The 25,690-nt window shown below is 33.9% G+C and overlaps 1 protein-coding gene across 2 annotated transcripts; it reads right to left on the reverse strand.

The window, feature by feature from the left end:
* Positions 1-8,923: 8,923 nt before the first annotated feature.
* On the reverse strand, positions 8,924-13,312 carry LOC113718756 (putative late blight resistance protein homolog R1A-3). 2 transcript variants are annotated; one of them, XM_027243669.2, is made up of 2 exons: positions 9,359-13,312; positions 8,924-9,226 (listed from the first exon to the last, which is right to left on the reverse strand). In XM_027243669.2, the coding sequence occupies exon 1, from the start codon at positions 13,043-13,045 to the stop codon at positions 9,383-9,385; it is 3,663 nt and encodes a 1,220-aa protein (XP_027099470.1). In that variant the 5' UTR covers positions 13,046-13,312; the 3' UTR covers positions 8,924-9,226; positions 9,359-9,382. The 2 variants fall into 2 exon arrangements, with proteins under 2 accessions (XP_027099470.1, XP_027099469.1); XM_027243668.2 differs by having other exon boundaries at positions 8,924-9,261.
* Between the last annotated feature and the right edge of the window lie 12,378 nt (positions 13,313-25,690).

Consider the following 25,690-nt stretch of genomic DNA (forward strand, 5'->3'; position numbering starts at 1 on the left):
AAATTTGAGGCCTGCATTTGATTATTGAACTCATTGTTGGAGACTTTCATGCATTAATATTGCTGAAGCCTTGTATATAGTGAAATGTTTTATATTTCAGGCTTAACAAACATTTGATGCATTTTTTACGCAAATAAATATCCTTCTTAATTTTTTTTCAGATTCTTTGCTTTGTCATGATGTTAACTACTTTTGTTTCATTATTATTATTATTATCATTTGTTGATTTTATCTTATCATTTTATTTTCTGGTAGTTTGTTAACTTGCTCATTTTTAGCATTACCAATTTATCACAACTTTTAGCCTCCTGTCTTGCCTTTCCAAAATGAAATTTTAAATTTTCACACAAAAAAATGCTAGGGGTTCAAAGTTTTTTAATTAAGTTTTTATGCTAAGTTTCAGAAAAACTTAGTTCAAATTTTTGTATTTTTATTGTTGAATTATTAAATAGTATGTAATTTTGCGACATAAAGAATGGTTGCGAAAAAATTGGTAATTAGGCACGTTGAGCATTATAGGTAAATATTCAAAAGTAATGATGGATGCAAATGGTGGTATAAATTGATAATTTAGTTTGTAAAAATGAATTTACATGAGTTTACAAAAAGTTAAAATAAATGGGTAATTGCGTTATCCAACTCATTTTTTGACTTACCCATTTATACCCACCTAATTAAATGGGTATAAATGAGTTAACTCACTTATACCCATTACCTATTCCAACCCGCCCAAATTCATCTAAATCACCCATTTTGACACCTCGAGTTAAGTGTGAGCACACATTAACCAAGAGGTATAAATTAAATAATTCAGACTTTGGCAATAAGAAAACCGAGGCAATAACTAAACTAATAAGAAGTCAGAAGCCAAGAATCAAATATCATCTATAAACGTTTAAAATCAACTCCCCATTCAAAACTTTCTCCATCCCATTTCTTGGTTAAGTAATTATATTTTTATTTTCTATCTCTAATGTTTGTTAACCATGACCAACTAGTCAACAAATTGTTGATGGTAACCGAGTCTTTGTTCCAAACCTCCTGTTCCATCTTTGAATGTTCGAATTCTTTTTTCAATCTTTGAATGTTCAAATTCTTTCATCAACAGCTTCAACTGGTTCTTGATTGACGCAACAATGAAAAAGCCTAAAGAGATTTGAGCAGCGTACCACTAATATATAACCCTCCTAGTACAAAACAACGTATCAACAAGCTTTTCATTTGGAAAGTGTTGTCCATATTAACCAACTTCTCAAAGATTCGAGAAAGTTGTTCATAACATACCTATCAAAAACAAGTCAAACAATTCATAAAGTGTACCATATGCGGTAAATGATGAACACTAAGGCATAATAGAGTTTGATGGCAAATCCAACTACATTGGTATTGAAAATCAAAATGCCACCAATACAGATGAATGAAAGACCATAAAATATCCATATATATTGCACAATTCAACGATGGTGCAAGACACGGTTTTTTCGTGTAACTCAGATTTAATCCATATATAGTATGGTTAAGGGATTGGGAAAGTCGAACAATGATTCTATTTTTTTTTTGTTTTTTCTATATATGTATGTATTGTGTGGGAACAATAAAATGATGAAATAAACAAGCCAAACATATTACGTTTCTTTGATAGATCAAGTAACTATGATTAGAAGAGTTTATATAAAGGGAGAAAAATGAAACAAGCACCGTAAAATTTTTACTTATTTATAGAAAGAACTTAATTTTAAAAAACTAAAGCTTAAAAAAGATTAAGATTCTTTTTTTTCTTAATTCACAAGGTACTATAAACCTTATAAAGGAAAGAGAGGGACAGGAGGACATAAAAGTCAAACAAAAACTAGTTGTTGGTAGTGTCTTTGCTAACTAAGTTAGGTTTTGGACATAGATAGATTGAGATTATAGTATTTTTATCAAACTTTTAATTTTAGTGCATATGATATTAAAATCATTACAATTCAACTAGAAAAAGACACTTAAACGTGTTGTGTTTGTGTAGTGCAAGATTTTTGTAAAAATTTTTTATTTTGCTGTTTAATTTGGCTTCTAATGTTTGCTAATGTAATCTAGTGGCTGTCTAATTATATGAAATGAAATGGACCATCAATAATTTAGCTAGTTAGGCTAGTCTTGAATAAACGAGAAACATGGTATATATAGGCGATGAGAATAATTCATTAAGCTAGCTAATTTTTTAGAAATCACCAGACTTCACTTGATCTTTGTCCACCATCTCTAATCTTAGTATAAGTGGATGCCTACAACCACAATCTGTTGAGAAAATCATGGAAATACAAAAGAAAACGGTTAAAACAAATTTGTATTGTAGAAAATTTTAAAATTTTTCAGTCCAATGAGAACAAACATGTAAAACATACACTGCAGATCAAATAAAAGAATCTAATATTTTTCTTACAATTGTAGCGACTTTGACTTCTCAAAGTACACAAATCATCTATATCTATATGTATTGCAGAAGGGGTTTTTAGCAGAAACCCTCTCAATGGCTTGCAAACTTTTCATTCTTTTTTTCTAGATTTTTGTATTTATTTTAATATATAAAAAGTAGTGGGTTATAACTTATAACCAACCCTATCATCAATCAAATTTTAAATTTAAAACATTCCCAATATATACTTCATAAAACCGTTATAGTTTGTTATTTATACTTTAAATCCTTTTTACTCCTTAATTAAAGACAAATGCTCATTCGTATGCTATTTTAATATAATGTTACATTTTTATAATTAAGAAATATTTATCACCAAACTAACCCTATAACCACCCCTACAAATGAGCATTGCAAATTACAATCACGTTTCAAAAAAATCACAAATGTGCAACTAAATGTAAAGTTGATGGGGTAAAGTGCAGCTAAATGTAAAGTTAAGGGGTTTTACTATATTTAACCCTAAAAAAAATCCGAAGAACGGAACAAGTAGTGCGTTATAGATTTTTGTATTTATTTTAATACATAAAAAGTAGTGGGTTATAACCAACCTTATCACCAGTCAGATTTAAAATTTAAAACTTTTCCATAATCTACTTCATAAATCGTTAAATATATTTATACTTTAAATCCTTTTTATACTTTTGTATCTATTTATACTTTAAATCCTTTTTACTCCTTAATTAAAGACAAATGCTCATTCACTTGCTATTTTAATACAATTTTAATTCTGAAGCATACAACATGATTAAGAAGCAGCAAAACCAATTAGTACTAGATTTTTACCTCAAAAAAAATTAGGCCTAGATGCCACTGGCACGTTGCCATAACTTGCGATGCCAATTAGGACTATTTAGCACTTTTTTTTGCAAGGAATTAGGGCACTATAAAGCTTATTTAGACAAACTTTACCTCATCGGTGATTTGAGTATCAAGTAGTTATTGAATATACTACAAATCCTATAATCATGCTTACATTTTTCCCACATTTCCCCCACATTTCTTGATCATCTAATAAGGAAACTATAGAAACTAACGAGAGAGTAAGAAAAACATTTAAAAATGAAAATGCATGGTTGACGCAACAGACAGGTTTTATAACTTAAAACGGTTGACGCATGGTTGCAAACACAATGATTGGAAATATTAGCATCTTAAAATGCATATGAAGAAAAGAAAAAGAATATGTAACAAATTCAGCAATTTTTTAAATGAATTTTCGTCCAAATTTAATTATGTTATTTATAGTTATAGTTCAACTTTATGAGGAATATACATACATACTTCTTTCTTATTACCTATCACTTCAAGAAGCGAGAAGACGCTTTACCTCAGATTCTGAAGACATCAATCCCTCCTTTAAAACACTACAACCAAGTAAAACTTTTTCATTTTAGTTAAAGATTAAATCGTTGCCTGGTGTTTATATCTTCTGCAACCACGGCTACAAATATTTAATTTTCAAAACTTTCAAACGTATATTCTTATCTAATATATATTTTCAACGATAGTTACGAATATGTCCTTGAAGTCCGGAGCATAAACATTAATGAATAGTTTCTGCCCAGATAAAAAATTAATGAAATATATTTTTACATCTATATGTATTGCACGAGAGGCAGGGAAGGGTAACATTTGATGCTTGCTGTTCTTTTAGTATTTCTTTAGATATTTTTTATTTGAGCTTTGTTCAAATTTTTTAATATATGTTAAGGGTTTAGATAAGGTACATAAATACAATATAGATTAGATACTAAAATGGTACTTTTTTTTAAAATTTTTAACCTTTTTCCACGTAACTAATATAACTAATTCATTTCCAACACACGGAATAAAAGAAATATATTAGTTAACCTTCAAAATTTATTTTTTAACCTTTCAAATTTAATTTTTTCAAAAATATATACGCCGACAATAATATACGAAAACAAGCTACTAGCCACGTGCATGTTAGTGGTTTAGCCATGTATTTCAAATTACTACATGTACCAAAATATATTAATATAGGAATTACTGTATTAACTATGGGTGTTAACAACAATTCTATTGGTACTTAATTTTCATTTGATTATAATACAATTGTATATCTGACCATTGATACTATTTCTTCTTTAACTATTGTATTTATTTGGTTAACAATTCTCATACAATGTATCACATCATTACATTTAAAACAAATATAAAAACTATTGATTGTATTGGTACAATTTTTTAACCTTTTTTAATTCACCCCTTTATTTTCATTTTTTCAATAATGTTAGCACCGTGCGTAGCACGGGTATTTACACTAGTATATATGTATAATAAAGTCGTATTCTCATTCTTATCGCTTTATGCTTTCTCTTTCCTACGTGGCTTAACGATAGGGCAAGTGGTTTCAACACGCTCTATAAAATAACATACGCTCTTCCATTTCTCTCTTCTTTTTGCCTTTGTTCATTTATTCCATGATTTCCACTTTTTTTTTAAAAAAATAACCTATGCTCTATATGGAACTTATCTCTCTCTTTTCATAAGCACGAAATCAATTATCAATATCTATCTAAATTAAATTTTAAATATAAAACCATCCTTATCATCCATGTATGACTTATAAAACCGTCCTTAGCATTCTATCCTATATTCGCGGCCGATTATCATTCTATCATAATCATATATTTGCGGCCGCTTGCTCCTCTTTTGGTTTATGAACTTCTAGGTATAACAACAAGGTATGACCCGTATAATTTCTTTAGCATGCACGCCTTTAGTAAAACTAATTTTTATTATCACTTTTTATATTCTTATCAATATCTCTTTATATCCTTATCAATTCTTATTTCCTACCCAAAATTATGTATTTTAAGCAACTTAAACGAAGATAAAACTACTTTTAATATTCTTATCAATATCTCTTTATATCCTTATCAATTCTTATTTCCTACCCAAAGTTACGTACTGTTAGCAACTTAAATTAAGATAAAACTGCTTTTAATATTCTTATCAATATCTCTTTATATGCTTATCAATTCTTATGCCTACATATAGCTTCTTTATATGGTTAGGTATTTCCAATGCAAGCGATTCGCACATTAAAACATCGATTTTGGGTTTTCGCTCCTCTTGATTATCAGGTAAATCTTCCTTCGATACACATTTTTCTTTCTTAAAATGACATGTTCATCTTCAATTGTAAGAATTTAGTAACATATCTTGAATTTTGTGTGTTTTGGTTTTATTTTCTATTTGTTTCATATGAAGAGATAGGATTTAAAATAGTATTTTCATCGTAAGTTTTCATATAGAAACATGTTAAATGTTTCCACTGAATTGGACAACATTCATATGCTATAGGATGTATGTTGGATGTTTGTTAATTTGCCTTTGTTTCGTTTGTCCAAGGTACTCTCTCTTCTTTTGCCTTTGTTCATTTATTCTGGTTCCTTTTGCGAAATTTATGTATGTTGGTATTCAAGGGTCAACGCAACAAGATTTTCATGGGCATAATATATAGTCAACTAAGTCTACAAATACGATTTAATGTAAAAGTATTGCCCATTTTAATACATCAAATACCATAAATAGTCTAGCTAATTAAATGTACAATATTTTATTTTAGCTCAAATTAACATTATTGTATCATTGCACACTTATATTTACACTTAATTTATTTAATGGTATTTATTTAGGAATCATGAATCAATCACGAGTTTTTAAAATTTCATTCAAGACAGTATTCAATACACTTCCTATGAATCATTCATCAGGGGGTTCAACAAAAACCACAGAGGAAGGGAATCCTCATAAAAAGGTTTGCATGAAGAGGTAGATTTAATATACTATCTTACTTTCTTAATCTATATTCTTTATGTATTGTCTTACACAACTTTGAATGTGATAAAACATTTATTTTTTTTATACATAGTTGTCCTACTTTGCTATCATGCAGTGATAATGGAAAATCAATAAATGCTGATTTGCACGGATAAATGGAGGAGAATGTTCAAACAGAGGAAAAACGAAAAAAAGGTTCTAAAGAGTAGAATATTATTTGATACTATTTACTGCACTTTTTATTTCTTTTCAAGTTTTTGAATGTTATGGTATTGTCGAATGTTATTTTTTCCATTTTTGAATTATTATTTACTGAATTAGATTTTCACATTTATATTGTAAGAATACTTTATATTATGATGCGCACATAGTAATATATTTAAGAAAGGCTATAATAAAATATACACTAAGTTTGTATTTCATATCGACATTTTTATAAAATTAACTAAATAGTTTATTATTTTTCGAAGATTCCCGTTCAACGAATGGGTACAAAACTAGTTGAATCAAGATAGCAACACAAGTTTAGAGAATATGGATATGTCCTGGCAGTCTAGATAACATAGATAGGAATAGATATACAGATTACCCAACTCTTTGAGAGAGAGAGAGGGAAAGAAAAGTATCTTTTTCTTTTCTTTGCTTACGCTCCCACCCCTCCCTACGCCTAACTGCCACCCTTTCGACTTTCCCCACTCCAATTATTTGGTACAAAATTTGAACCCTGAACCTAACAGTGAGGAAAATTCTAATAGCTCTTCCTTGATCATTAGTCTTGTATCAAAAGTTTTGTGGTACATTCTGCTAGTCTTCAAAAACAAATTCTTCCTCTCGAAAGTTGTTCTGGAAAAGTTTGGTTAAATGGTTAAAAAAATATTTAGTACCGCTAATTCGTTTCCACTACGTGGTTTTGTTGGAAACAATCTGAAACCAAAAACCATTGATCAATAAAAATAGAAATAACTAGTACGTCATAGGGGAATACTCATTTAGAAATTATGTCATCATCTAGCCCTTTCTTTCGAATAATTGACAGTTACCCCTGATTATTTAAGTTCTGTTGCTTAATTTCTTATCATCAAAACCCAAAGTCCTGCATGTTGCTTCCTTGTCATGCATGCGCTCATCATATCTAAGTCTATGTTTTCGGAACCAGACCAGATATCGATTCGGTCGAGCTCAGGGGTCAAGGGTCAATGGGTTCAACCGGGTTCGATAGGGGTTGAACCGAATGACGTCATAAATAAAATCTATTTAAAAATTAAAATATTATATGTAAAATACTTAATAACATGTTAATATTAATAAAGGTATATTCATATATATTTGATATTTCAAATATATTTAATAAGAAAATACAAATAAATTAGAGCAATCAAGTAGCAATTTATATTATTTAATAAGTATTAACAAGTTTAGAATTAAAATTATGGACTTAATTGAAAAATAACACCAAACTTTAAGACAACATTTATAAAGTATGAAATATTTGAGGTATGTTAATAATTTTTAACAACTTAAGGATCAAAACATCATATTAAAAATATTCTACCCTTTCAAAAAAAGTAAAAAAAAAAAAGAAAAAGAAAAAGACCGGGTTCATTTTTCCGGTCAAACCGGGTCAAAACCCGGTCAAACCCGAGTTTTAACTTGGTTTGACCGAATTTTTGATTTTTCGGTTTTTAGAATTAACTCGGACCGGCCAACTTGCCGGTCCCCGATTCGACCGGTCGAACTGGCTGATCCGGTCCGAGTTTAAAAACAGAGATCTAAGTCGGTTGCCAAGATTCTTAAAACAAGTTTCAGTAAAATGGACAAAATCATTCCGATGCGTAGCATAAACCCAAAATTTTGATCATGTTAGGAAAAAACCTTCTAAACAAGATCCACAATTAGAATAAAAGTTCAACAATGTGAATCAGAACTCTCTGTTTGATGGGATTACGAATATATGTCAAATTGATGACTCGCAATAATAGAGTTATCATTTTATTATCAATTTATTTTTATTTTTTATTTCTATTATTTTTTTTATACAATTGGAAGTGAGGGATTTGAATCTGGAACTCCAAGTGACCAATCAATGCGCGCTGGTGGAACATTTGGGGGGGGGGGGGGGAGCAAGAATTTCATAAGTCTAATGATATGAAGTTTTACCTCAAGAAACCGGTCAATATAGAAATTCTTGCCCCCCGTCCCCCCAAATTTGAAATTAAGTCCTTGCCCTTGAGAAATAGTGACTTCATTAGTTAAATGCTTTTTCCTCTTATCTTAATTGTTTTATAAGTTAAAAAGTATTTTTCTTAGACATCTACTTTATATGCATAAAAGTACAACCCAAAGCCACGTCCACATAGATGCTAACTTGGACACCTTCTATCACTTTCTTGTTTTCTAACTTTTGTCTCATTAACAAATTATTTGTCAAGTCATTGTTAATCTTTTGCAAAGTTTTCGTCAGATTTTTTGGGTTGTTATCAGGAGGAAGTTTGGAGAACTCCAAATCTATTGGAGGATATTCAAAAAATAAAAAATTAAGAAAAATAGCGACTGAATAAATGTAGTGATGAGATGACCAATAAATGATCATCCAATTAAAGATAAAGCTTCCATATTTTGGCATAAGAATTCAGAGGCCTGCTGCTATAGTCATTGGTTGAATTCTACAAGATTTAGATTCAGGCATTAGAAACAAATCAAGAACTTCAATTTAGTACCTATACAAAATAAAACTGCTTGAATCCTTCTAGCAATTCGTAGCTATAGATATACATGACAATTCTTCATCTGGAATTCAAACTTTCAGAGTCTGAAACGAGTAACTTCAGGCCCTCCATTTCATCCGTTTGCTGTTAAAAGAATTGTCCTTGCAACATTCCGGGACCAGAAGGGATTTTCTCATATTGTCTTCTTGGTGGAAATGTACCAAAGTCTAGGCTGCATCTCTTCGAGTTGCTGAAGAAATAGCAAGGGTCAGTACAGGCACCCCACTGTCAAGTTAACAACGTGTTTTAAGTTCCAGTAACAGTTGATATTAGTGTAAATAAATTAACGAGAACAAAATAAACAAATTTGCCTATGACATACCTGTTCTCAATGAAAACACTTTGATTAAGTCCGAATAATTACTTCAAGAAGATCATTTCCCATATCCCGTTGTTCTTCAAGAATATGCTTGGCCGAACTTGCTGCATCGAAGCACCAGTGCACCTCCAGTTTTTCCAAGGTTGGAATGTCTCCGATGCTGGATGGGATCTCCTGCAGGCTGTAACAATCTCTGATGGTAAGCTGCTCGAGACGAGGGAAGGGCTCGCTGGAGACATTCCATTCTTGGATGTTTAATTGCCAAAGCTCCAAGAACTTTAATTTTTGGAACTCCCCATCTTCGACGTCCCATCGTGGTCCTGAAAAGGAATTCCTTCTTAATTTGAGGATCTCAAGATTCGGCAGCTGCCCAATGACAGATATTGCGCTCCATGGCACGCTAAACCTTCCCAATGTCAACTTTCTTAGAGTGTTGGGAAAATCAAATGTTGGAAATTGATCACGCTTCTCACCATAAAACACCATGCCGTAGCTATATACTTTCAGTGACTCGAGATTACTTAAGGAGCTCAATTTGGGGAACAGAATGGGCTTCAAATGGTCATATTGTGGTTCAAAGAATACGCAGTTCAGCATCTGAAGTCTTGGTAACCTTCTCATTAGCTCCTCTGAATCTTTACCGAATGCAAGAGTTGGTTTTGAGAAGGTAACAATGTTATCTAACTGACAGGACTCACCCTGCTCAGAATCAAGGAAAGAGGTGTGATTCAGATCACCAACAGCTACATGCCTTAAGTGTTTAAGCCTCCAAAATGAATCTGGTAAAGGAACATCAAGCTGGGCACTTTTCACTATAAAAGTTTCTAGGTTCCACAGATTGCCTATTGATGATGGAACATGCCTGATAGAACACCACAATGCCAAGTACCTTAAAGGAGTTATCAATGTTATTTCTTCAGGAAAAGAGGGTTCCAAATAGAGACACTCCAAATCCAACACTTGAAGAAGTATAAAGTTGTTAAAGAAAGAAGATGAACTAGAATGCGGCTGAGACATTTCATAAGTCCCAAACAACTGTAGAGAGTTAACTAGTGGACCTTGAGAGCTTGACTTGGTGAAATGTGTCCATTCACTGTCTATGCATAAGCGATATTGATCATATTCCCTGGGATCCAAGTTCTGAGAAACATCATGTTCATGTACCCAATGTAGAAAATTCTCTTCTTTAACTTTTACCAAGCACAATTCATGTACTAGATCATGCACACGACATGTTTTTATCCGACCCTTGGAACTTCTTTTTGCAGCAATCACCAGACTTCGACTGATCAGATCCATCAGGTACTCCTCTGCCACATCATCTAAGCTCTTGCCCTCAATTCTTTGTATGAATCCTTGGGCGATCCATAATCTCATCAACTTCTGGACTCCAACAACCGTATCCTCAGGATATGCTGCAAAATAGAGGAAGCATGGTCTCAAGCAATCTGGAAAATGCTTGTAGCTTAATTGCAGTACGTCCATGCACCCATCAGCAGCAACAATATGTGAACCTATACTTGATTCAACTTGCAACCACCAATCTAGATTCCTGCTTTTTCCTGCGAGGATACCAGCAACCAAGACAACTGCTAGAGCTAGCCCCTTGCAGTTCGTTGCAATTCTTTTTCCTATCTCCACTAGGTCTGTAGGGCAGCCAGCCTTATCAAACAACTTCTGTTCTAATAATTCCCAACTCTCCTCCCCTGAAAGTGGACGAAGAGTATGAGGACTGCAATCCGGTTTAGCTTGCAAAGCCAAATTATGAATTCGACTAGTGAAGATGATTCTGCTTCCATTTCTGTCATCTGGAAGTGATCTTTTTAGGCATTCCCAAGCCCGAATATCCCAGATATCATCCATAACGATCAAGTACCTCTGTCTCTTCAATGATCTCCATAGCTGTTCAACTAAGTCCTCGTCACTTGTATTAGAGCTAGAGAGCCTTACATTAGAAACAGTAATATCACTTAAAATGTCAAGCAATAACTCTCTAATCCTATACACTTGTGAAATGCAACACCATGCACATCTGTTGAAGTAATATTTAACAGCAGGATCATGGTAGACTTTCTTGGCTAAAGTTGTCTTACCCAGTCCAGGCATTCCAACAATCGAGACTATATCAAGTTGCGCTGATCCTCTGGTAAGACGATTTATTATGGTTTCTGCCTCGTCCTTGAAGCCCACAACAACGTCTTGAAGTCTTGAAGTATTAAGCTGTCCTGGATTGAGCTGATTCAGATTCATATCAGCACCAGGCATTCTGGATTTCAGCATCTTGTCAACATTAATCTTCTCGAGATCAGTCCTGATCAGCTTAATTTCTTCCATCACATCAGCAAGAGATATCATGTTGTACCAAATTGGTTTCTGTATAATTAAACACGAGTTGATAGCATGTTCTGCTTTGTATGAGACATTGATAATTCTTTTCCAAAGATCTTTTAAATCCTCATGCTCGTTTTGCAGCTCCATCACATCCTTGAGAAGTGGCCTCAGAGACAGCAGTTCCCCTTGGATTTTCAAAACTTTATGCTTTGCAAAAGGAGGACAATTGGCCCCGTGTTTTAGCATTTCCTCCAGATTTCCTAACAAGGAATCAATAAATCCCATACCATTTGTTGAAGGAAAATTGATCTGGGATAAAACTTGCAACTGGACATAAATCTCTTTTGCATCTGCCTCGATTTTCTTAATCTTATCCTCAAACCTGGAAAGAAAAGTTCTCCTTTCCGTGAAAAAGTTTTCTTTGCTTTCATCAATGTAAACTGAGCAGACCAGAGAGATCGCATCAGTTATGATAGCATCAATTTGGGCCAAAAAGACATTTCCAAGATCTCTTGCACATTCCTCTGGAGGATCTATAAGAAAGGTTATCAAGAATACCAACCCTTCTTTGAGGACATCAACAGAATCCTTCATGAGGACAGTCAGGTCTTGGAGGAGAAGTTCAACAAAGCTTGTAACAACTTGACCTGCAAGAAATTTGCTTGATCTTGATGACTTTGAAGCTTTAAGGACAGCAACGTACATCTCTGTGACCTTTGGAGGGCAAGGCTTAACTTTTTGTAATAGATCAGATAGCATCATTTCCAATCTAGATGAGATGTTTTCATCTTTCTCTTGCAGCCAGTAAACAATAAGCAAACATGCTGCTTTGTTTACCCAATCTCCCATGTAAGCCAGGAAATCTTCAAAGGTATCCAGGTCAACGCATCGCTTTGCAGTGAAGCCAACAAAATTTCCCAGGAAACATAGCTGCTCTTGAATAGCCCTGATTTGGTCCTTCAGATGACCAAGAACATCCCCTTCCAAGTTGACAAGGGCCTTTAGATTCCAGAGGATAGAATCAATTAATTCAAGTATCTCCTCAGCCTTGCAAGACTTGGATTGCAAAGAGCAATCCGACAAAAGAGCAGAAATTTCTATGATCTCTCTCTTAAAGTTCTGAATCTTTTCCAGCAAATCAGAAGCAAGAGGTCCCCAATCTTCGATCTTACTTTCAGGAATTTTAGCAAGACAGGCATCATGCAGGCTCCCTTCAGCTTCTTTCTGTAATGTTTCAATCCCAATCATGATAGAACCGACATGCATATCCTTTCCAGGTTCCTCACGCTTCTTCAAACACAGTGAAAACATCTTGAGGAATCTTAATTCCATTTTCAGGTTACGGATATTATCCATCATATGAAAGTCAGGCCTGGTTGAACTGGGACCTGTAGTTTCTCTGATCTATCACAGCTAAAAACAGAGTCACAGAAGTATTAGCCTTCTTCTTGTTCTAATCACTCTTAGATCAAAAGTAAAACTTTTTCAGCAAAGACTGGAGAAATTGTGGACAAATCAATTGATGAGCAGAGAATACTTTGGGAAGTGATTATTTCTTGGTCAACAGTCACTATTATGATAATGTATATTTTTCGTATGTAAACTAATTTACAAGACACGTACTTAGAGTTCTATAAAATGTAAAGTCTTCTTTCCTCTCGTCTTCAAGGAAGACATTTTACAATGCAATCTTTATGGTGTTGTTGCATAACATACAGTACTATACTTATCATGAATCTCTCAATCCAATGTTTTCCGAATATTTAATGTTCGGGTGGTGAGATCCAATGAACTAGCAATGCATGCAATTTGCAATATAAATTTCCTTGCATTGTTTGACTTTCAATGCAATTAATGGTGCTGTCATGTCCCATTTAACAAAACATCCAATGAAACAATATTGGCGGTTTAGCTCATGTTACTGCACATTTAAATATAGATGCATATTTATATACTCATGTAGATACTTCTAAGATTTTACTTTTCTCTTGTAAAAAAAAAAATAATAATACTTGAAACCCCTCTTAAATGTACCCTATCTCTCTTTCCTAGAGTATATTCAATAATGAACTATTTTTAGATTTTAGTTTGTGTTATGAAACAATTAAAAGTATGGATGTCCCTTTGTATTCCCAAGAGAATTAATTCTTGATTTATGATTACATTATGTATAGAAGTTACAATCCATAAATCTATTCATGTAGTGGAGAAACCGTTTCATAGGTTTCTTCATATTTTTGTAGTAGTGGATGTTTAATAGGATTTATGTACCTTCAATCTTGTAGTGCCTATATATAGAGGTACATTGACACCCTTTGTGAAGACTTTTGTATCTTGTTGAAATATAAGGATATCATTCTCTCTTTCTCTACTCCTTTCTCTAATACTTCTTCAATTCCTATTGTAGTATTTCATTTTATTAGTTTTATAACAGTTTGGTTATTTTGTTTTTCAGTTTAGACCAATTCAATTTTTTTCCGTCCATGTCTCTTGTTACCACAATTAAAACATATAATGAGCGGTATCAAGTCTATTCAACTACAAAACATATAATCATAGCTGTGCCAATAAAGGCTAGAATTCAAGAGTTAACGTTGTAATCCACTGGCCAAATCTAAAAGTCATGGCCCCTGAATTCCATCTGCTATGTGTTTTTACTGAATATGCAGTAGCATGCTTGTTTGTTTTCTTTTGCAAACTTCCACACACATTTATATGGTATACTCCTACAATTAAGACTTGCACTTGCAACGTCTTTGAAGATCTATATCAGGTTTTGAAGCTGTCAAGCTACGTGTTTCGGCTGGATGTGCTGTAGTATGATTGTTAAACTATACACCTACAATTAAGACTAGCAGTTCGCAACGCCTTTGAAGAGTTGGAGCAGGTTTGGAAATTCTTATACTACGGGAAAATGAAACGAAACATTAAAAAAAAAAAAAAAGACTAACCCCACTTTGCATCTCTAAACTTATTTCGCTATCTCAATTTATACCCTAAACTTTAATTTTGAATACTTTGTACTCTACACTCTCAATTTTGGACACTTTTTACCCGAAACTCTCAAATTTATCCCATTTAAATTCAATCAATGGCAACTTTAGTAAAATTAATGGCGTAAAGCACTCAACAAATTAATGATAATATATCAAAAGTGATCAAAAGGTAATAAAACAATACATTGTCATTAATTTATACCATCTTTTGTCTTGTTAATTTTACTAACAACATTAGTGATTGAAACCATATAAAATCAACTGGGGGAGGGATGGGTTGGATGGTATGGGGGGAGGGAGTGTAAGCAAGAGGTCTCAATTTCGAGTCTTTCTGCTTACACTAAAAAAAAAATCATATAAATCAACGACAGTGTGATGAAAATGATTAAAAAAGTTAACAGATCGCAATTAAAACAAAATGGTACACTGTATCCAAAATTTAGCATGCAATGTTTCCAAAATTATGAATTTAGCATGCAAAATATTTAAAATTAAAATTTAAGATGCAAAGATAGTTATTAAACTCAGCCCGGCCCGGCGGTCGAACCGGTCAAACCGGTGGACCGGGCCGGATTTGGAATCAGATCGTTTGTGCAAAGAGACAGTTGACTTAGTCAACGACCGGCGGTCCAACCGGATTAAACCGAAAACCCGGCCGGTTTTGTCACTAACCGGATTTTGTGGAAAAACTATATTGCTGTTGTTGGAACTCGAACTTCGGACCTCTGCCCCAACACTGCCGCCTACTTACCACCAAACTACTTCCAAATATGTTGACATAATAGCTTTATTATGATATATAAATGTTTTTTCAATTCTATCTTTTTTTCTCTAAAACAAATTTATTTGGAATCTTTTAATAAAAATTTATTACCCTCCAAACTCTGTAAGTTATAAAATGGATTCCAAAAATAACATATTACATAATTCATTTAAAGACAAATATTATTTTTAATAATTTTTTACACTTAAAATTCATAAATAAGCTAGATAATTACACTAAATATAGATAAAATTTTACATTTGAAGTTTGGTATATTAATAAATAACTTTATATTTGATTGATTCTTATATGAATTAATTATTTTATAACAAATTAAATTAAAAAAGCTTTTGTTATGGCATTATTTATTACAATTTATATAATATATTTTATATAAATAATGATGAAATATAATATTTAAATATATGTAGTGACCCACCGGTTCAACCACTCACTCACCGGTTAAACCAATAACCCGTTGACCCACCTCCTTCGCCGGGTTCCTTCCCGAGTTGGGTTTAATAACTATGTGCAAAGTGAGGAAGTAGTACAAGTTTAAGGGTGCAATGTGAAGTTAGTTCATTGAAAAAATTAAAGTGAAAAGGCTAAAGTGCATTTTGGAGGCTTTCTTGGTCGGAGGCATCCGCAATACCGTTATTTAACTTGGGCAGGAACGGTTGACAAATCAACTGTTCTTGACCGGTGTAACTTCGTTTAAACAGCCTGTAACCATACATGCACTATTTGTAAAACTTTTTAACTGACATGCAATTATTATATATGGGATCCATATAAACAATAGTAGAATATCACACCTCTATTATAAAGATGTACAAATAATTAAGGAAAAGTTATAATTTGTGCAGAGAGAGTTACATCGTTCAAGGACAGTGTAAAGATACCATTTTGATAACCGTCCCTGTCCCAAATCCGTATTAAAGATACCATTATATACATCTCCTTGTGTGTATCCTTATGTATACTAGAAGAGGACCACCACGCAATGCGCGCTTAACTGTAGAGTTTGCTTAATGATGCCCAGTAGTGTTCAATGAAAGATAAATAATAAAATAAATAACATTGAAATTACATTGAAATTGGATCTATGAATGTAAATTTTAATCCTGTCCAAAGGAAATAAGACATAGAACAAAAGTTACATTGATCCAAAAGTACAGTAGTAATGTAAATTTCAATTATGCTGCATGGAGGAAATAAGATATACAATAAAAGTTACATTGATCCAAAAGTACTCTAGTAGCTACACTCTAAACAGCTAACCGAACTCTTGTTTGGTAGTGCTTTTTGGACACCTCAAATTGTCAAATAACTTTTTCTGCCAAAAGGTTTTCACCGCAAAATACTCCAATATCAACATGCAATCAACAATACTCCTCCGATGAAACTTAAGAGTAAACCTCTCCTGTAATTCTTAGTTCTGATCAAGGCGGATATAAGAAGAAAAAAGTCTGTCAGAGAACATTGTCCAAGTTTATAGTCTAGGGAATTGAAAACTTAAAAAATAGGTGAGATAAATGTAGAAAGCAATTATGGAGAGCATTGCAAAGCACAAAGGGTATCGGAAACTAGTTCGTTCTTTCTCAAAATATTAAAGACAGTGCCAAGATGTATTATGATCAGGCACTTGTAGGTATAGTTGAGAATGAGCATGCAAACTATACCTCTAAGACTCCATTGATGGTTCAAAAACTACCAAAAAAGAGGCAGAACATCTCTAACATAGTAATCTATAGTAACAATGTGGATTCTGTAAAATCCACTTGTCAATGCTATTGTGCAAACTAATAGTAATGAATGAACCTACTGCAGATTTAAACCAACTTTGATATGCACCGAGCAAGTCTAAGAACATGACAGTTAATAGTCGAAAACATGAATTTAAAAGAGAATTGATAAAAGATCATAAAGACATGCGAACAAAATAATCAAGAGGAAATCTTAATAAGTGCTAAACCGCGAGAATGACCAGTTAACCTCTGAACTACCTCTTACATGGTCAAACATCCACACATTGCATGTGTTAAAGAAATTCTATACATAACATCTTAATTCTCAGTCTCAATCTACATCTACATACTGTTGTTGATTTCCTGCTCATTATGTTGTCAGCTACTTCCAAGAAGCAGGTTCTAAGTGCTATACTATGAAGTTGTTATGACTTTAAAGTGAATGCTACAAACTCCTTAAATAATTTAATTGTAGTCCGAATGAGACAAATTGTCACTGTGATAAAGGATTGATCACTCAACTGTATAAAAAATCTAAAAAAAAAAAAAAGCTGTCAATAGTTATACTACATGCAAATATTATGGATTTTTTGTGTCATTGTAGTTGGTCCTTTTCCTTTTTCTTGTCTCCAAATAAGTACCTGCCTTTTGATGTCATTGGAATTTTCATATATGAAGCAGACCATAACCTTTGCTCCTACGGCTTTTGATAAGTTCTCAAATTTGGAAATTGCATTTTCCATTGGTTCCCCTCAAATTTCCAAAAAAATTCCTCTATCCCCAAATCTTCTCACGTCTGTGGCAATTAATGTCTCAAAGACAAACCAGTTTTTTTAACTGCATAAAATGATAGAAGAATCTCGTGAACAACACTGATGAAATGCTTATGAATAAGGTAGCAAGTAAAATGTAAAGAAACCCCAAGTATTACAAAATGAATCTACCTAAAAAGCATAACATACAAATCATTACCAAAGAAAACCTATAGATAAATTGAGGATAAAGTTAAGAAAATAATCTAAAGAAATAAACAGCTACGTTCTTCTATCTTTTGACCGACACGAGCTGTGAATTTAAACTATCCTTCACATAGAACTTATCCTGAATACTCCTATGAGTTTTCAGTAGTCTTTTAGCACATTTGAACTGGAATAACATTATCAAAGATCAAGGATCGGTTAGTAAGTTAACTGTTCATCAGTCCAACCTATTTTGGCATGTATTTGTAAAACAAGACAAACAAATAATAGCCGGTCCAACTAAATGACATTCATGGGAGGAAAACTAACGTTAGATGCACTAAATATATCATATACTAACACAGGGCATGGAGTAATATTCTGCCATACTGCACATTTATAGCCTTAAACCACAGTATGTAATTTTTCAGTACATTTAAACAGACAATTAACTGTCTTCTTCATCAATCAAAAGAAACTACATGACAAAGTACTTGTCAATTTCATTAAACTTACCATTGTCCACCAAGTAAAATGGGTGATTACAGACAAAATCTTCAATATTTTCTCATCCCAACTAGAATAGCAAATTAATAACACAAATAAACACTAAACCCTTATCAATTTTCACCATTTGCTTCCAACATAAAATAAAGCAGTCATTTCCAAGACCCCCCTAACCTAGGAAAAATATTTATAATGGCAGAGTAAGTTAAATTTTCTATAAGAAAACAAAAAATATATATATTTCTTTGCTATGAGCTGAAGAAACAGGAAAAGTGTCAGGAAGAAACTTGTAAATGTAGAAAATAAGCATGATAGAAATTTGGTGACTTTTGAGGAAATAAAAAAAAATCAAGTAAAACTTTCTTGCTGATCTGCATTTAAGCGTGGAAATTTAGTGCTTTCTATCATGCTGCTTCTATTTTTGAACAAAGTAAAGGGCTAAAGAAAGTTTCTGAAATTTTTTGAATTGAATTTTCATCATTTTAAAAGGACAAAGAAAAGATTACAACAATCAATGGCCAAAAAAGGAGTATAGAAAATATAGAACAAATTAAACAGAGAAAGCAGGATAAAAGGGGAAGAAAATATCATTGATATTCAGACAGGAGGAAAAGAGCGATGGAAAGAGACAAAACAGGGGAATGAATAAAGGTAAGAAGAGAAATTCACCGAAGGAAAGAAAGGATCAATTTTCTTTGTCTAAAAGCCCATTGGCATCTGAACTCAATTACCAGTGGGAGAGAAAGGATCACCATTTTCATCTAGTGCCCATAGCCATCTAGTCATGAAGCTACGAAGTCCTTAGACAGTGTATGAACTTTGGCATTCTAGTAGTGCTGGAGTTTTTCATGCTAAATAAGTCTGTGGTACTATCGTGGCATCCGTTGTGAATTCTGTGCAGCTTGTGGTACTTTCTTGGGAAAGAATTCCAGGAACAGAGAGAATTGGGAATTGGCATTAGAATGGGGAATGCTTTTCCATAGATTTTTGTTGGTCTTTTTAACACTTAAAAATACACTAACAGTATAAGAAATATTAATCCAATATAAAAATAATAACTGTAAAAGTTTTTTTTGTATAAATTATATTTTATCCCCCTGTGATTTAGTATTTTTTACATAACTCCTCTATGGTTTCAAAAACTATACATAACCTCTCATACTCTGGACTCTAAAAGAAATAAATTATCATCAATCCTTGTGGAATCGACTCTGCTCACCGCTATATACAAGTTTATATTTTTCTTAAGCAGGTATTTATTGTTGAACAGGTTCGATACCTGTCAGCCAAATGCTTTTAGGCTTTTGTCCTGTTGAATTCTATACTAGGAAAACTTGCATAATGAATTAGTAGGAAAACTTGTTAAATTTAAAATGAGAACACTTGGTCTCGAAAGGTGATGATTGAAATTTATTGAGCACCCATCTAGTAATTACAATTTATTTTGTCATTTTTATTAATTTATTCCCATGTACTCCTTTCAGTTTTTTAAAATGATTCTTGACTTTGAGGCCTTACTTACCTATGACCTGGCAAACAAACTTGAACCATCCTATTACTAAATATACGCATAAGACAAAAAAATCGATAATAGTATTAGTGTCCATAATCTATGGGAATGACATAGTGATTAGGCAAATAGATTGAGGGAATTTTCAATTTTTCATGAAGAAGGCTGTGTGGAAGGTATTAGGGAAGAAGGTTTGATTAGGGACTGAGATAGGTAGATAATCATGCAATACTTATTAGTTTTATTAGTGTCCCATGAATTGATCCAAGCCTCCAATAATTTTGTTATTCTAATTTTACTTTTTTTTGTTTTCTTTTTTAACTGTTAAAATATTGATTGTGTGGTCTTGTGGTTGTTCCATCTTCCATTGAGTCAAGGGAGGTAAATGTAAGTGATTAAATTGGAGGGGAGCTTCCTGCAATTATATGAACCCTTGGAGGAGCTAATTTCAGCATTGCACCAAAGAATGAAGTTTGATGTTCCTGTTAAGGCTTTCATTAGGGAAAAGTTCCTAAACTTCAATGAATTATTTTAACTGTAAAGTTTTGATCACTTAAATATGACTACCAAAAAAAAGAGCACATTTCATCCTGCATAATACAACTGTTGGATTCTTATTTCCTCACCATACTTTTATATACCAAGGATTAGCATATGTATAAGTAATGGTAAATAACCAAGCGAAAAATGAATAGAATTAGCAAATTATGTACTCAATTTTTGTTGACAATAAATTATAAATAACCTCATCTAGCATAATACATTTTCAAAACTTTACAATTAACCCTAAAATCTTTAACCTCAAGAATTATAAAAGGAAATGAGCTTGTAAGAAATTAATAAATTTGTTATCAACAAAATATATTGGCAAATTTTTATGAACAAAAATTCGAAAGCACTTTGTCAAAATACAAGTGTCAAAAGATAATGATCAATGACATTTAAACATGAAATGACAATTATGTTGTTTTGATTAAATTAAAAGACACGAATATGTTTTTATGTACCAAGGATCCACATTGAAGCAATGTTTTGAAAATCGGACCGGATCGGCCGGTTCGACCGGTTGAACTGCAAATCGGCCATGGCACCAGTCCGGTTCAATGCCATAGTTGACTTTGTCAGAAAACTGGTCAAGAACCGGTCGAACCGTAAAAATCGCGGTCGAACCGCTATTGAACCGGTTTTCAACCTTCCTCTTTTTTTTCTTTCTTTTCAAAATGCAGCTATTAAGATTCGAACTCAAGACCTTTGTAATAGAAGACCAATGTATTAACCGTTGCACCATCACATCCTATTAATTTGTTTTGATAACTTATTTATATAAAACAAACACTCATATTTCTTTTTTCCATTTTTCTTACAAAATCTCATCCACTCATGGCTCTTTCTTTTTAATTTTCAACTCTCTCTCTCTCTCTCTCTATCCTCTTTTTTTTTTGTCACTCCCTGACAGGTTGTCAGCCTGCGCAATAATAAAACCTGCTCAAACTAAAGTTAATTTCTGTAGATAGCGGTGAGCAGGGTCGAATCCACAGGGACTGGGAGTAATTATTTTTTTTCAAGTTCACAGTGACAAGGGGGATGTTTTTATGCAGAAAGTGACAATCAAATAAATGCGAATAAAATCTAAGAAACTACTAAAAATTAAATAACAAATTACTAAAATCAAATGAGTGATAATTAAGGATCTAGCCAAGGAATAACTTCAGCAATGGTTCATCTAATTGATCATCGATAAGCAAAGGCAATTCCAATTATTTACTAATAAATAGGTTATAACTGCCAAACAAGCGATGACAGTCAACCCCTCCTTACTGTGTCGATGATTAAGGTACGCCCGTTAATCACTGCTCTAATTGAGAAATAATTTTAGGTACGCCCGTAGAATTTAATTCCCCAATTGTCTTACGTATTAGAGGAGCCCTATTCTAATCAAATAACGCACTACCAGGGTTATTTTAGATTAGCCCGCGTATTCCCCTGACACAAGTCTAATTATGCCAGTTGCCACTATTTTAGAGCAATTAAACAATTACGGATTTAATGCCCTAATTGACAATAGATTATCCAATCAACTAATTATCTGGATCCAAGACAATCAATTAATTAAATAACCATAAGCATAGCAACCAAGAAATATGCGGATACCAATAAATGAAAAGAAAAGATTAAATTAAAACGATCTCACAATTTTTAGGCGAACTAGAGCCTTCGTTGCTCCTTGACTAGAGTGGTGTAATTAGTTCATATTTGATGAACTAAATCCACGGGAAATTGAAAAGGGAACAGCGGCCATTATCTGCGTTTCAGGAAGTTGCAATTCGCCGAATAGTAAGAACGCAAATGAAAGTCGCAAGCTACAATTGAGTCTATTTATTATTCCCAGCATCCGTATGGCAAAACCATACCAGCGGTACAAGGAGGAAAAGTCAAAGCTAAAAGAAAAAGTTGCTTCCTCCTCACTTGCGTGGAGAAAAGCCAAAGGAAAACTAACAAGAAAAGTCCAAGGCTAAGAATTGCTAATGCCTGCCATTCGTACGTTTCTCAAGCCAAAAAGTAAATTCAAGGGAAAAGTCAAAAGCAAGACTAAACTAAAAGATGAGAAATCAAAAGCTAAGCTATTGCTCCTATTCTAATGGCTACTGTGCGGCTTCCGCCGCCCAGCCGAGAGAGGAAAAAGAAGACTTTGGCCTCCCCCTTTTAATGTTGTCTTCGGGCCAATTACCAAGAAGGGTTGCGGTTTGATATTCCAAAAATGTCCCTAGATGCCTGCTACTTGAACTCTTTCTTGATAATTGTCAAATTGACACTTGTTATGGTATTTTCGTTCTACTCCCTGAAATAAATGCGAAATATAAAAAAATGAGTAGAATCTAGCAATTAATCCACATCAAGTCAGGTAATAGGAGGAATTAATAATAAAATAAATGATAAAATTGCAATCTATCAATTCCCCCCACACCTAAACCATGCTTGTCCTCAAGCATAAGAAAAGTACACAGACACCAAAATTTGATAATGGTCATTGCTCTATCCAACAAATTGCCAAGGTACCAAGAAAAATATATATCAAGCATCAATGGTCAAGTCCAAGAAACATCATTCCGGTTAGTTTCTAAACCACAAACTCCTCTAATTTTAAGTTAACTAATCTAAGAAAAAGGAATGATGCATAACATTTATCAGCAAATGGTCCAACTATTAACCAAAATCTCAACATTAAATCCATAATTCGGCAAGCTGACTTTTATTACACACTAACACAACCTTCACTTTTTTTTTCATATTTTTTTTTCCTTCTTTTCTCTCTTTTTTTTTCTCTTTTTTTTTCAATAGTAACAAAAGACTTAGTCGCTAGCCATTTGAGCCTTTTGACGTGAACTTCAACATTGGCCGGATGAAGGAGCCCGGTTACTCAGCTTCTATCGCCACGTGACCACGTACTCATAGCAATTACTACTTTTTGACGCGAGAATCGACACTTTTGGTGAAAATCCCCGGTTACTCGGTAGTAAATACTAGCGGAGTACAGTCAAGTTTATTCATAGCTAAAAATCACAAAAACTCAATATAACACAAGAACCAAAAGAAAACTTGCATCAGCTAGCCTCATTTTCAAACATGGAGAACTAAAGTTAATAACCGGACCAATTCACATGAAAATGCCAATAATCATTCCCTATGCCTAGGAAAGTTAACTAAAAATTATAAGAGTAAAACAATCATCGATATTCACCAAAGAGATGTTTTTGGATTCAACCACATTAACTTGATACCCTTTTATTATTAAAATTGGCAATAGTAGAAATAGAGGTAATAATCCAACATCAAACCTTGGCATGCACTTACGAGCCAATCACTAAAAAGAAAAAAAAATGAATGAAAGACACTAGCACCATAACTGCTCCCCCCACACCTAAATCCTACATTGTCCTCAATGGAGGTAATAAAGTAATGAAAACGAAGAGAACAATGAAACTTCCCTGTTGAACAGCTAAGGGATAGGAGGGAACAGTGGAGGGAAGCCGAGTTCTGAGACATCCTTGCCACTTGGCGGGTGATATTCGTCATTCGCTCATCTCCGTTGTGAACCTGTACTTGTAAGTGGCGCCACTCACCATTGACGCCAATTATCACCCCAAATAACAAAAGACAGAATATCCAACAAAGATAGCAACCAACAAATGCAAATCCATAGTCACTGGTGTTCCCCAACTCAATAGTCAAATGCAAAAGCAAACACGGGCCACTCAAGCCCAAATATGGTCAATAAAGCAACAGTTGCACTCCAAAATCAACAACCAGAAACTATTATCAATAACTGGGAACTAGCAAAGTCACGTCAATAAGCACAGGGACTACCTAATTCAGTCAGTCAACAAGCAAACTTGGCCATTCATAATCTCAACAAATGCACTCTAAAATTTTAACGAATACCCCAATAATATGCTAAATCTAGCAATAGCAACCCTAAAGTTTATCAAGAGCAACACAGCCACAAGATCCTGGCAGTTTGATCGAATATCTAACCAGCTAGAGTAAACACATTCGGGGGAAAACACTCCAACTAGTACCACTGGCGGAAAATGGAATGCACAACTCAATCAACTGAAATTGTAGCAACAGCCCCAAGAAATAACAATGCAATCAATAATAACTCATAAATTCGACAGTAGCAGAGTAACTCCAAGTGCCCAGCCTCCAACAGTCAGCCAAAAGAGTAGAAGTGACCCAGCGAAGCCAAAATACCCAAACAATGGATGAAACAAGTTCAACGGCTACTAACCCACACTAGTGAGATCCCCCAAATAATGTAGCTCAATTCACACAACAAACAATGTATCCACAGGATTCTCAGTCAAATCTAATAATGAACCCCAGCATTTCAACTAGATGCACTGAACTGGAATAAGCAATGTAAATGGTATAGAGGCCTCCCAATTTAACAAACAAGTGCAATATTTCAGCTCACCCAAAGTCCCAACAAATGGCTCCAGTTGGCCAATTAATTGCACAATTTCACCCAACCCAAAAGAAATAGCAATTCCAAGCGAAAATAGTCCGACCAGTACCACTGGTGGAATTCACCAATTGAGAAAATAAACTTCAATCATCAACAACATTAACTATTGAGCAACCCAGGCAGCACCAATTAGTTATTAAGAGAATGGGGGACAAGTTCCAATTACCTCCACCTTGGATGACAACCAAATGAAAGGGGACAGCAGCGGTCGGAGGTGGAGCTGCGGGCGGCGGAACTCAGATGAGCTGGGCCTTCGCGAAGTGGCGTGCGGGCCCTGTCCGTGGCCTGCGTCGCGTGGCGGAACTTGGCGCGCGGACAGCGAAGGGGGCGGCTGGCAAGCTTCAGCAGCGGCGGCGTTCGATGGGTCCAATCGAGCGAGAGGAAGAAGCAGCGGACAGAAAGAGGAAGCTGCTGCGAGGGACGGCTTGTGGTGGTGGTCGACGCCGGGTGAGCAACAGAGCTCAGAGGAGTTGGAGGGAGATGGAGGAGAGCCGT

The sequence above is a fragment of the Coffea arabica genome, chromosome 11c (assembly GCF_036785885.1).
Source record: "Coffea arabica cultivar ET-39 chromosome 11c, Coffea Arabica ET-39 HiFi, whole genome shotgun sequence".
Lineage (NCBI taxonomy): Eukaryota > Viridiplantae > Streptophyta > Magnoliopsida > Gentianales > Rubiaceae > Coffea > Coffea arabica.

Bases quoted from the DNA above. Each gene is read 5' to 3' on its own strand.
- LOC113718756 (XM_027243669.2), bottom strand. From the start codon at position 13,045: ATGATGGATAATATCCGTAACCTGAAAATGGAATTAAGATTCCTCAAG.